The 13,364-nt window shown below is 41.5% G+C and overlaps 1 protein-coding gene across 7 annotated transcripts in view; it reads right to left on the minus strand.

Moving 5' to 3' along the window:
• Positions 1–13,364, minus strand: part of ELAVL4 (ELAV like RNA binding protein 4) — a 99,295-nt gene that overhangs the window by 24,205 nt on the left and 61,726 nt on the right. For all 7 annotated transcript variants that reach the window (XM_032297076.1, XM_032297075.1, XM_032297081.1 and 4 more), the window contains one exon: positions 2,780–2,883. In XM_032297076.1, coding sequence (XP_032152967.1) covers positions 2,780–2,883 — 104 coding nt within the window. The remainder of the gene's footprint in view (positions 1–2,779; positions 2,884–13,364) is intronic.

Here is a 13,364-nt window from a genome sequence, read left to right on the forward strand (position 1 = left end):
ATTGAACAACCGGTAGACCTGGCAACAACCTGGGTTTAAACAGTTAGCAGCAGCAACAGGATAGCTATCCTCTTTACTGCTCACTACAGTCTCCACCACTCCCTCAGAGCTTTCCAGAACCTTCCGTGAATCCAGCTGTTAATCATTAACCTTCACAGCTTTGGAAATAACTATTGGTTTGCCTGAACTTATTTTGTGCATTACACTTAGAGTGGTTTGCACAAAGCACTCCAGAAATCTGAAAAGGAGGGAGAAGAGAAATTTGACAAAAGTTCACAAACATGCACTAAATGGTCCTGAGACCTCTGCAATGCACATTTCCAAATAAGATACTTGTTTTTTTCCATATAGGCAAGTTATCTATTCCTTCATGGGAGTCAGAGCAAAGAGATAAATCTCACATCACTTATCAAAGCAAACTGAAGCAGAGGTAAACAGTGGCCTGAAAGACAAAAAAGCAATTTAAACGAATTAATAAATGATGAGACTATTAAACAGCACACAAAAGGGGTTTGCTTTTTTCTTCCTTTTAATATGATTTTCACCTTAAACATTGTGTCCCCTTAGAAAAGGGAAGAAAAGTTAATAAAGGAACCTATCACTCAAACTTAATTTTTAGTATGGCAAATAAACTACTTTAATGAAAGGGCTGAAATCCCCAGGTTTGCACATTAAATTTTCATTCATAGTGGAGAATGGAAATTATTGATTCAGCCGTGGCATCGTGCATTTTGAATCCTACCGTGCCTCAGAAGCCCACATTACCACTGGGTGCAAATGTGTTGGCAGCATTTTGATGCAGGTTGAACACAGGGTGGGTGAGGGGGTGGAGAAAGGAATATAGATAACGGAAGGAGGCAGACTGGCTCTTTACGAATGAAAATAATCAATGTTCCTTGTCTCTAAGATCCACTTAGATAAAGCATCTGATGGCATGATGGGCTAGGGGCTACATCCTGAGACTAGAAAAACGAGGTCTACTCAGTCTTTGGGGAAATGACAATGGCCTTATGGAATACTCAAAAAAAAAAAAAAAACAACAGAATGGAAGGTCGATTATTTGATCCTAAGCCCCTGGAGAAGAGTTGGGGTTTCAAGAAAACTGTAAAGAAAAGTACCATTTTTAGTTCAAGGTCAGGGTGTCTGTCAAGGGAAGAGTAAACGTCTGACATTCTAATGCTGAACTGGATAGCACAGAAAATCAATCAAACCTACAAATACAGCTCTAGGTCTAGAGCGACCTCATCAAAGAGTCAGGTGACATGTACATCTAGTCTTTACTTAAAGCATGAAAGTAGGTATGTTTTTCCTTTGAAAGAAATTAATCCTCCTGCCTCTCAGAGGACTACCCCATAATTAAACAGCTCTTGATTATTTCCCCACTAGAGAACTCATAGGAAATGATTCTAAGCATAGACTGAGCCTGAATCGGGTCCATTTTGGGATCTTTGTGTACCAGGTTGTATGAGATCAGGGAAAGCAATCAACTTTAGAAATAAGCTAAACTCAATTGCAAAAGTAAAGCTGCTTAAAAAAGAAAGATAGATAATCACATATTCTAAAAAGAGAAAGGTTTTGCTTTGTTTTGATTACCTTCCAGCTAAGATTATCTTATACCAGTAGTCTCCTCTATCAGGCTGGATGTTGGAAAAGTAGCTTCGTTGGACTAAAGAGTTCTGGTTTTGTGTTTTCAGATGCTGAGAGCTGGTGCCATCTATAGATTTCCATTCTGGGAGAGGTTTCTCTTTTGTCCTACTTTGCGTCAGACCTGCTGTCGTGAGGATAAGAGCGCCCAGGAGACACTTCCCTGCAGTTTAATAGGCTATGAAAGATGGGGACTCATTAATTGGCTGGCAGCTGCCCCTAAACAGGATGCTGCCTGGAGGTGAGGGAAGAAGGGGAAGGAAGGCCAAGGAGGAGGCAGACTCCATCCACTAGACCACTACTGGCTGCCCAAGGGAATCCCAAGGCAAACAGCACTACCTCCTGAAGGATCCCACAAGTGAAGTCTGAACTGAGAGCATGACTATCCAGTGAAAGAAACTTAAACCTCCTTCTGGAAGAGCAGGCTCTGGGTTATTGTTTTTCTTTTTTAACTTCCTGAGGTATTATCTACCCACCTGATTATTTTCAGGTTGCTGAAATGCTTTTTCTGTCGTTCCCATACTACGTTCTCATCGATTTTATTATAGTACCTATCCCTCCCTATTACACTGGTGTGTTTATTTCTAACTAACGCTCCCTTTTCCAGTCTCGATTAGGAGAGTCCTAGCCACCCTTAGGTAAAGCCAAGCTGCAGCCTGGCACACAAATCCTCCTGACTCGGCCCTGCTACCTCCCATCCTCATCTTTTCACCTTCCTATCCAAACTTAGGCCACACTATTTATATGCTGTCCCTGCTCACAACATCTTACATTTTCACAGCTTTGCATGCCCTGTTTCCTCTGCCTGGAACAGCTTCCTTGCCTCAGCTTTTTCCCTTGGCTCAGTTCTGACCATCTTTGCAGATTCAGGCACAGAGGCCCTTTGATGGGGTCTTGAATCCCAAATATCCCATCTGCACTCTTAACTGGAGGTCCCACAGCTTGTGGTCTCTTCCCTCCACTCAGCCCTCACCTCACTCTTCCGTAATACTCATTTAGTATAGTCGATGATAAATGTTCTTTGAATAAATCAAGAACACTGCTTCCAGCCCCCACATAGCCTGGATTTATTAGATCAACAGAACAAAATTTAACCAGTGCCTCCTGAACCAGGAGCCAGTACATCACCTCTTACCTTTATGGTTTTGGTCTGGAGTCTGAGTCCATTTAAAGTGTTGATGGCTTTCTCTGCATCCTTTGGATCAATATAGTTAACAAATCCATACCCTAAACTCTGTCCTGTGGAAATATTAAAAAGAGAGAGAGAACGGGGGAGAGAGCGAGAGAGACAGAGACAGAGACAGAGACAGAGAGAGAGAGAGAGAGCTTGCTCAGTATCTTTATAGAGGTAACACTTCCCACTGCAGTGAGTCAAAACTCTCCTTTGGTATACAGTTCCTCTTACACCAGGGTTTACCCCCAGACTGAGAGGTTTCCAATTCCTCCAATTCTCACTGTCATTGGCTTTTAAACTTTAGGAGCTGTGCAAGCTAAAACTGGGTAAGTACCCCTGCACAGCAACACAAGACATACAAGTGTCCACATAATCAGGAAGAGGCAGGACATGGTAGTGGAAAGAGAACAGGTGTGGTTTGTCAGAAGAGACTTAAACTGGAGTCCTAGAGCTTTCCCTATCAGCTGTGTGACTCTGTAAAGAAGTCATTTAGTCTCTCTCCCCCTCCCACCTCCAATCACTATTCTGGAGATGACAGCACTTACCTCAGGTAGGTTTGAGAGAGTGAGAGATTGTATACAAAATGCCTACCAAGTACATTGCCTAGATTGGAGTAGATGCTCAACAAAAGGCAGCTATGCTCTGCTCAGGCCTGTAAAATTGGGGCAAGTGCTGGACTATTGCCTAGGTCATGGCAGCCACACCCACACTGAGAGGAATGTAGCAAGATTTGAGCAGCAAAGACTGGAGATGTGTACAGTGAAGGTTGTAGGCATGGCTAGAATTTAAAGCAGTTGCTACAAATCATTTCTTTACCCTCATCATCTCCTGAGCCAAAGACCAATAAAGAAAAAGGAGAGGGGGTTTCTACTGGAAAGAGCTGGGGAGCTCCTAACACAAAGGAAAGAGTGCAAACACACTCTGCAAGAGGATTTAGCTACTTCAGGTGGAGATGGCATCAACTTGTCTGCAAAGAGAGGTAGCAAGTGACAGGGCTCCCTCCAAGTGAAATAAAAATAATGTGCTTGCAATCGTGCCACTGATTATAAATAGTCCATCAGCTCTGCCATGTGTCATCAGCCAGAAATATCATTAGGGAACTTTACATTTTCTGACATACCCTTTAAGAAACACAGAGCTTGGGGTGGGTGCAAAACCAGCTTGAACTTCCCCAGCAATGTTATTGATTTGTGGGCGGCAGCAGAGCCAAAGGGGAGGAAAATGACAGGACGTCACATGTCAGCAAAAACTGATTACATAAAGCTCTCTTTGGAGTACCGGGGCCAGGGCTGGGAGATAATACAGCAAAAAGCCTGCCATGTCCTGGTGACAGGAGCCCATTTCAGCGGCCAAAAAATCTTTCCAACAGCTTCTGTTTTGCTGGTAAATGTCTGTGTTTGTGTTGGTTGTAGGAGGAAACCTGGGAAAACAAGTTGGGTTCTGGATCAGAAAATGGGTGACTTTGTTATAGGATGGAGCAAAGAGAATCACAAGAAAGCTCAATGGCATTTAACCCCCAAATGGAAAACCCAAAATGACAACACCTTCCATTAGGATATTCCTTTGCTTGGAAGAACAGGGTGAGAAGAAGAAATACAGGGGCAAACTTTACCAGACATGCCCTTCACCAGCCAGGATTAGTAACTGAAGAGGAAGGAGAGAATGCTGGGCGCACGCCAGCTGCTGGGACCCTTCTCTTTCCATCTCACTGTGTAAGTATGGTGTGTGAGTGGTGTGTGTGTGGCGGGGTGGTGGGGGTGGTGAATGAGAAGACCCTGCCACATGTTCCAAGAAATTTCATTTTGCAAACATAAAGACTAATTTCATTGGTTTAAAAATATCATTTATCCTAAATTTGGCTCCACCTCATCAAACCTAGCTAAATAATTTGCCTAATTAAATCAATTTTCATCATGCAGATTTCTCAGTCATATTTACGTTGCATATGTGAGGAGCTTTAAAAATTGCTGTACTAAAGTATTCCTATAATCACTTTTTAAAAACAATCATTCACCAAGTTAAGCTGCTTTTAAAGGGCATTTTTAAAACAATTATCTCAATGGTAAACCTTATGTATAAGTTCTAGGAAACTGATCAGATAGTCAGTCTATCCAGCCCAATTTAACTTGTGTAAAATTAGAATAAATTACGAAAAATATAAACAAAACACTCGCCACTTAACAGCAAACATTGGAACTCACACTGAAATAGTACTTGATTTACTATACTGATGGAATATATGTGGAGGAATCATGCTTACCAGTGGTATATGCTCCTGATACACTATCCATCTTTCTAAAGTTACTCATATATTGATGAAAATCTAAAATAAATAATGGGTGTAATTTTTGCATTCTATATTTTATCTTTGCTTTAGACCTTTGCTTCTGGAGGAAGGAAAACACATTCAAGTCCTAGGAAGATTCTGAAGATCAAGTGAGGGAAAGGAGCCCTGTCCAGCAAGATGTATCATGTCAAGACACCTGCCTGTATCAATCCCAAATCCACCATCACCTTAGCTCCGGACTGCAATTAGCACAACTGTGTTATCATCACCTGCTCTAGCTTTAGAGAGAGACAGCAGTTAACATCAAGAATGAGGATGCTTTTGGGAAAATGAAAAAAACAGATGAACATCGTTTCAGAAAGAAAGAGGAAAAAAAGATGACGACTCTCCTTGATATAAAGTAACAAACCGCAAGCTCTAAAACAGAACATTGCATTGAACAAGAGGAGGACAGAGGCAGAAAAACTTGCCTGTGAATTGAAAGATATGAGATAAACTGGCAGCACAACGAAACTACCTGTGGTTAGCCTAGTTTATGAACAGGTTTTCTTAACGTGGTTCTCACCAACATAGGAGTCCAGCTAAGTCTAATAAAAAATACTCTGTGGATCTAAGCATTCTCTTTTAACATGCCCTAGAGAGGATTAAATCTCTAAGTAGGAAATATAAAAATCCAAGCTTTACTTCTTTTAGAAACTATTTCAGTAGTAGAGGAGAGTAAAATGAGGGAAAATTTTATGTTTTATTTTTGGTGACCATATATTTATTGGTGATGGGTTTTAGATTTGCAGTTCTGTATATAAGTGTATCTAGAAAAAAAATAGATGAAACACGTTCACAAAAAATACCAACACTTTTTCTATGGGGACCAAGAGAAATGCTATGCTGGGAGGGCCTAAGGGATGCAGTCCGGAGCCTAGAGCTAGTGTGTATGCATCTGCATTCCGGAAAGAATATCTTTTTATTATTCTTTTTTTTCCAAATAGCTACATCTTCTCCCTTTATCAGCAGTAGCAAGATTTGAGAATACAGGAATGGCAACGGTATTTTCAGAACATAAAATTAAAACAAACTTTATTTTTATTCCCAATTTATGAGTTTATTTTGATGGGAAGTTGAATAAATAAAAAGGAAATCACTGAAGTTATGTTTATTGAATCATCTTTATTTAAAAAATAAGATGTTATGAAATTAAGACTGTCTCCAAAATTTGGAAACTATAGTGAACATTTGGCTCCTTGGTGTCCAGGTGACCCAAAACCCTTACTGTGACCAGTGCCTAATAATCCTTCCAGCAGGCATGGGTGAGTGGTCCCCAGTTACCATGCATGGGCAGGAAATGCATTCTTGGCAGTTTGAGATGAAAACTTGTAATTCAGAATGTACTTTCCAAAAGAAAACTGCTATACACAATGGCCACACTTTAAAGCAAATTTAATTCAAATACTCTGAGAGTATTTTGAATTAAACAGGTTTTTGTGTTTAACAAGCTGTTCTTAAATCTGAACTTCAACATTTTATAAAGCATAGGCACATGCACACAACACAAATACACAATGTCTCCTCCTACTATGACAGGGCAACATCTTTATTCTGTTATAATAATTTGTATATCTAAATTTTCCCCTTAGAAACCAAACACATCTTCTCATAATAACTAGCTCCTAAAACTTTGCATCCTTGCACATAGTAAGTAATCAACAATGCTTGATAAATGAAAGAATGGATGTATGCATTTGTACTAATCCTCCATTTCTGAAAGCATATGACTGGAATGTTTTGTAAGTCTGAGGGAAGAGGGGGAAAAGAGGAAGTACCCGGGGAATTAATTTTGGATTTATAAGAAAGAAAAAACACAACAAACTGACTCCGGGGAATGGAAAATAAAACACAAACAAGGAATGTCCTGGGTGGGTTCTCCTCTGGCCACAGGTCAGATGAACAACAAAAATCACCCTTATCTACCTTTCCACAGAGATTCTGAGTGTACAGAATGCTTTCCTATCCTTCTATGCATTTGATTCTCACAACAATCCTGTGAGAGATAATCATCATTTTATAAATGTGGAAATTGAAGCTCAGAGAAAATGGTGATTTGCCTAAGATCACAGAGCTAGATCCTAGTCTGGATCAAGGGTTAGAAAACTTTTTTATGTATAGGGCAAGACAGTAAATAGTTTAGGCTTGGTAGGTCTTATGCTCCCTGACAACCCTGCCATTGTGCAGCAGCCGTAGACAGTATATAAACAAATGATTGTGGCTGTGTTCCAATAAAACTTTATCTAGAAAAACAGGCAGTTGGCCCAGTTTGGCCCATGAGCTGTAGTTTGTTGATCTTCTGGTCTAGATCTTTTGACTTCAAATCTTGTACCCTCTGCCATAACCAGTTATTCCATTTGAGCTAAAATGTTATTATAATAACGATTCTGAGGCCCTGAAATATGTCAGAGGCTTCTGAATCAGCTATGAAAAAGTAAATTATCTCCAGTGGCTTGTGTTAAGCATTTCTGTTATATTTAATCTCTAGAAAATGCTGAGCACATAGCTGGTTATTACCCCTTATTTTCCCAGCCATTCTGGATAGACGCAGCTTTTCCTTGCCTTTAGGGTCCTGGGGATTATTTGGATCCTGACATCCTCATGGTTGATGGATGCAGTAAAGAAGCTGGCCAGAAAGAACCTCAGCATTTCTGTACTGCCAATCTGCACACCTTGCTCTTTCTCTCTTTAAAAACTAGCATTCTTCAGAAACTGAATAGTTACTCCCCTCATCTGCAAAGCCCCTGAGGAGGCAGCCAGATGGGTAGCTACTGTTGAAAACTTCTGAGTTGAATAAGGAATTTTTATGGATGTAGAACCACTAGCTCAGGCTGAAATCCTGTTCTCAAAGCACATGATAAAATCCCCAGTCACCTCAAGATCACCTGCATGACGATAATCCACATACTAGATTAACTGCAGCCAACTCCATACCCTAGGACTCCTTCACTGCCCATTCTGAGACATCTTTCCTGCTTTCAGCTGCCTCAGATCTACCCAAACACACCCAAGAAAGGGTCAGATGAATGGTTGCTACTGCACACGTATCAATGTGTGTGTGGTTCAAAACTACTTTCTGTATAACCTTGGTTAAGTCATTTAAGCTTTATCAGCATGCTCTCTAATCTGGAAAAATAGGGATAATCCCTTAATTCTCACAATCAAAGAATCACTGTGAAGATTATATTAACGTTGGGACTAATAGCAACTACAATTTATTTAGTGCCTACTTTGTGCCAGGCACTGTGCTAACTGGCTTATTAACGTTACCTTGTTTAATTCTGTGTGAAATAGGTATCATCAGGCCCACTGTGCAGATCAGAAAAGTGAGACTTGAGAAACATTAAATAACCTGTCAAAGTCAACCAGCAAGTAGGCTCCAAGGCTAGGATTTGAATAAACTGAAGTCTGTCGGATATCTCAGTTCATGCTTTCTCTCTGCAGGGGCTGGCCTGAGTGCAAGTGTCCAGCAGACTGTCTGGCATCGGGCAGGTACTCAAGGGGATACATTCATCCTGCAGTGGGGGTCTCTTTTCCTTTGTAATACACTGACTGGGGATGCCTTGGGTTCTAGAGCACCTCTGACTGTTCCCTCCCATCCCACCTCTGCAAGGCTTACAATGAGTCTTGGCTTTTTTCCTGCAAGCCCAGTGTTACTACAGCCAGCTAGTCAGAGGATTTATTTTCTTTTGGTCATTCACACAATTTCCTCAAACTAAGCATGTAGGTTTTTTGTTTTTGTTTTTTTGACTCATTCTATTGCCCTAGCTGGAGTACAGTGGCATGATCATAGCTTACTGCAGCCTCAAACTCCTGGGCTCAAGTGATCCTCCCACCTCAGCCTCCAGGGTAGCTGAGATGACAGGCACATGCCACCACACCTGGCTAAATTTATTTATTTATTTAAGAAATCTGGTCTTGTTTTGTTGCTCAGCCTGGTCCCAAACTAAGTGCTCCTCCTGCCTTGGCCTCTCAAAATGTTGGGATTACAGGCCACCACGCCCAGCTTAAGTATGGTTTAAAACCTTGCTACTCAAGGTGTGGTTCCTATATCAGCATCACCGGCATCACCTAGGGACTTGTGAGAAATGCAGATCTTCAGGTCCCATCCCAGACTTATTGAATCAAAACCTGTATTTCCACAAAATCCTCAGGTAAGTCAAATGCACATGAAAGATTAAGAAGCACTGGTTTAAAGTATGATAAGAAACACTGGAAAGAAAGGAAATTGGAGTTGGTCAGACATGTGTCTGAATCCCAGTTCTTCCATTTACTGCTGTGTGACTCTGGCTAAGCTAAATTAACCTTCTTGTGCTTTGATTTCTGGGGATACTACACACCCAACTCATGGTAACCGAGAAGGGAAGTTCTGATGGGAAAGCTCTCCAAATTTCTTGGTATATGCTATTTCTTTTTGTCCCCAAATTTTCCATTCCTACTTTGCCTCATTCTGCTTCAATAATCTCATTTATAAAATGAGACTAGTATTACTTTTTTTAAAGGAGTTAATAGGAGGAATAAAAGTGATAATGCATCTAAAGCGACTGGCATATAACAGATACGCGATAGATGTTAGTTCCTTTTCCTTCTTCTCTCATGCCCCATGAGATATTGCCTGACACTACTGCCTATGTGAATGTTATTCCTCAATGAAACTGCTACCGTTTTGAAGGTAGAGACTGATTCTGATGCCTTTCTTTTACATTGGAGCATATGATAGTCAACGGGCACACAAATCCCACATATAGCTGACACCTACCACATGCTAGACACTAAGGGTAGATCCCCAAATGACCAAAAAATTGTTTCTGCATTCAGAGAGCTTATAATGTAGAAGGGAAAGAGAGGTATAAAAACTAATTATAGCCCAGCAAAAATAATACATATAACAAATATTTTTCTTTTAAAGCTATATATAAGAACAGAGAAGAAGTTGAAATTGATTCTGACTGAGAAGAGTAGGGAAGGCTTCATGGAGGTGGATACATTTGAGCTGGGCTTTTAAGATAAAGCAGAGTTTTTATAGCGTTCCCCTATCACATAGACGATATTCCACCTTGAGGGGGAATCCAAGGACTACATTTATCCCACATATCTTTAGTGAGCATGTGTTATGTGCCAGGCATATTCCATTCACCTACTTGGTTTCTGCCATCACTGGATTTATATTCTGATTGGGGTTGAGAGAGTTGGACAAGAAATACACAAATAAATATGTCACCTGTTAGATGATAGTGAGTTGCAGGGAGAAAATAAAGCTGAGAAGGAGGAAAGGCAGTGTAGGGCTGGAGTTGTGATTTTTAAATAGGTATAATGGTTAATACTGTCAACTTGATTAGATTGAAGGGTACAAAGTATTGATCCTAGGTGTGTCTGGGAAGGTGTTGCCAAAAGAGATTAACATTTGAGTCAGTGGGCTGGGAAAGACAGATCCACCCTTAATCTGGTGGGAACAATCTAATCAGCTGCCAGTGAATATAAAGCAGGAAGAAAAATGTGAAAAGGAGAGACTGGCCTACCCTCCCAGCCTAAATCTTTCTCCCATGCTGATGCTTCCTGTCGTCGAACATCTGACTACAAGTTCTTCAGTTCTGGGACTTGGACTGGCTCTCCTTGCTCCTCAGCTTGCAGACATCCTATTGTGGGACCTTGTGATCATGTAAGTTAATACTTAATAAACTCCCCTTGTTAGATATATACATATATCTCTATTAGTTTTGTCCCTCTAGAGAACCCTAACCAATACAGATTTTGGTTCTAGGAGTGGTTCTAGAGGAGAAGAATATTAAGGATGGAGTTCTTTTGTTGGTTTTGGGGTTTCTGGAGTTGGCTGCTTAATATGATTAGACCCCAAAATATGCTAAGGTCTCTATTTCTAATAGTATGGAGAACAATGATAGTCCTTGGTGTGAACTGTTTAGAGAGTTATGCAAAATAAATGCATTTGATATTCCTGACTCATGGCTCATGAAAGGCAAGTTTAGTGACTCTATACATAATGCCTTTGACTGTATGTGGAGAACCAAGAAACATAATGAAGCTGATTGGTTGCTTCTAAGTTCAGTGGACAAAGTGATGAAAGACAATGATGAACTCAGGGATTCTGTCTCCCGGCTTCAGAAGCAGATACTGAGCCTCAAATCTGCTAAGACTGCCCTGAGTGAGAGTCTTATCTCCTACAGAGAAAGAGCTGAAATTGTGGAAAAACTGACACAAGCTCTTATCATGTGAGTGGCTGACCTGCAACTAAAGATGCATGCACAGCCTCACCAGGTACCTATTGCTAAAGTGAGGGCATTGATTAGAAAAGAATGGGACCCTCAAACTTGGAATTGGGATGTGTGAGAAGATCCTAATGAAGCTGGGGACACTCCTGCTACCCTGCCTTCTCTTCCCCAGCTTGCACCAATGGCCTCATGGGGAGTTCCCTATGATCAGTTGACAGAGAAAGAGAAGACTAGGGTCTGGTTTACAGATGGTTCTGCACCATATGCAGGAATCACACAAAAGTGGACAGCTGCAGCACTACAGCCCCTTTCTAGGACATCCCTGAAGGACAATAGTGAAGGGAAATCTTCCCAGTGGACAGAACTTTGAGCAATGCACCTGGGTGTGCACTTTTCATAGAAGGAGAAATGGCCAGATGTGTCATTATATATTGATTTGTGGGCTGTAGCCAATGGTTTGGTTGGATGGTCAGGGACTTGGAAGAAGCATGATTGGAGAATTGGTGACAAAGGAATTTTGAGAGAGGTATGTGGATGGACCTCTTTCAGTGGTCAAAAACTGTGAAGATATTTGTATTCCACGTGAGTTCTCACCAAGGGGTAGCCTCAGCAGAGGACGATTTTAATAATCGAGTAAATAGAATGGCCCATTCTGTGGACACCACTCAGCCTCTTTCCCCAGTCACCCCTGTCATCACCCAATGGGCCTATGAACAAAGGTGGCAGGGATGGAGGTTATGTATGGGCTCAGCAACATGGACTTCTGCTCACCAAGGCTGACCTGGCTATAGCCACTCCTGAGTGCCCAATTTGCCAGCAGCAAAGACCAACATCAAGCCTTTGATACAGCACCATTGCGCCGGATGATTAGCCAGCCTGGGGGTGATTAATCAACCTGGTGGCAGGTTGATTATATTAGACCTCTTCCATCATGGAAAGGGCTGAGGTTTGTCCTCACTGCAACAGACACTTACTCCAGATTTGGGTTTGCCTATCCTGCACACAATGCTTCTGCCAAGACTACCATCTGTGGACTCACAGAATGCTTTATCCATCACCATGGCATTCCACACAGCATTGCCTCTGACCAAGCACTCACTTTATGGCTAAAGAAGTGCAGCAGTGGGCTCATGCTCATGGAATTCCACTGGTCTTACCATGTTCCCCATCATCCTGAAGCAACTGGACTGATAGAGTGGTGGAATGTTCTTTGAAGTCACAATTGCAACACCAACTAAGTGACAATACTTTGCAGGGCTGGGGAAAAGTTCTCCAGAAGGCCATGTATGCTCTGAATCAGCATCCAATATATGGTACTGTTTCTCCCATAGCTCCAGAATTCACAAGTCCAGGAATCAACGGGTGGAAGTGGAAGTGGCACCAGTCACCATCACTCCTAGTGACCCACTAGCAAAATTTTTGTTTCCTGTTCCTGCAATACTATGTTCTGCTGGCCTAGAGGTCTTAGTTCCAGAGTGCGGAACGCTGCCAACAGGAGACACAACAACGGTTCCATTAAACTGGAAATTAAGATTGCCGCCTGGACACCTTGGGCTCCTCCTACCTTTAAGTCAACTGGCTAAGAAGGAAGTTACAGTGTTAGCTGGGGTGATTGACTCAGACTACCAGGATGAAATCAGTCAGTGAAGGTAAGGAAAAGTATGCATGGAATACAGGAGATCCAGTAGGGTATCTCTTAGTATTACATGCCCTGTGATTAAGGAAACTACAACAGCCCAATCCAGGCAGGACTACAAATGGCCCAGATCCCTCAGGAATGAAGGTTTGGGTCACTCCTCCAGGAAAAAAAACAAAAACAAAAACATGATCTGCAGAGGCGCTTGCTGAAGACAAAGGGAATACAAAACGGGTAGTAGAAGGTAGTCATCAATACCAGCTATGACCACATGACCAGCTGCAGAAACAGAGATTGTAATTGTCATGAGTATTTCCTCCTTTTCTGCTAAAAACATGTTTGTGCAGGTATACACCT

The sequence above is a fragment of the Sapajus apella genome, unplaced genomic scaffold (genome assembly GCF_009761245.1).
Source record: "Sapajus apella isolate SASKATOON/1434 unplaced genomic scaffold, GSC_monkey_1.0 scaffold36, whole genome shotgun sequence".
In the NCBI taxonomy this organism is placed as follows: domain Eukaryota; kingdom Metazoa; phylum Chordata; class Mammalia; order Primates; family Cebidae; genus Sapajus; species Sapajus apella.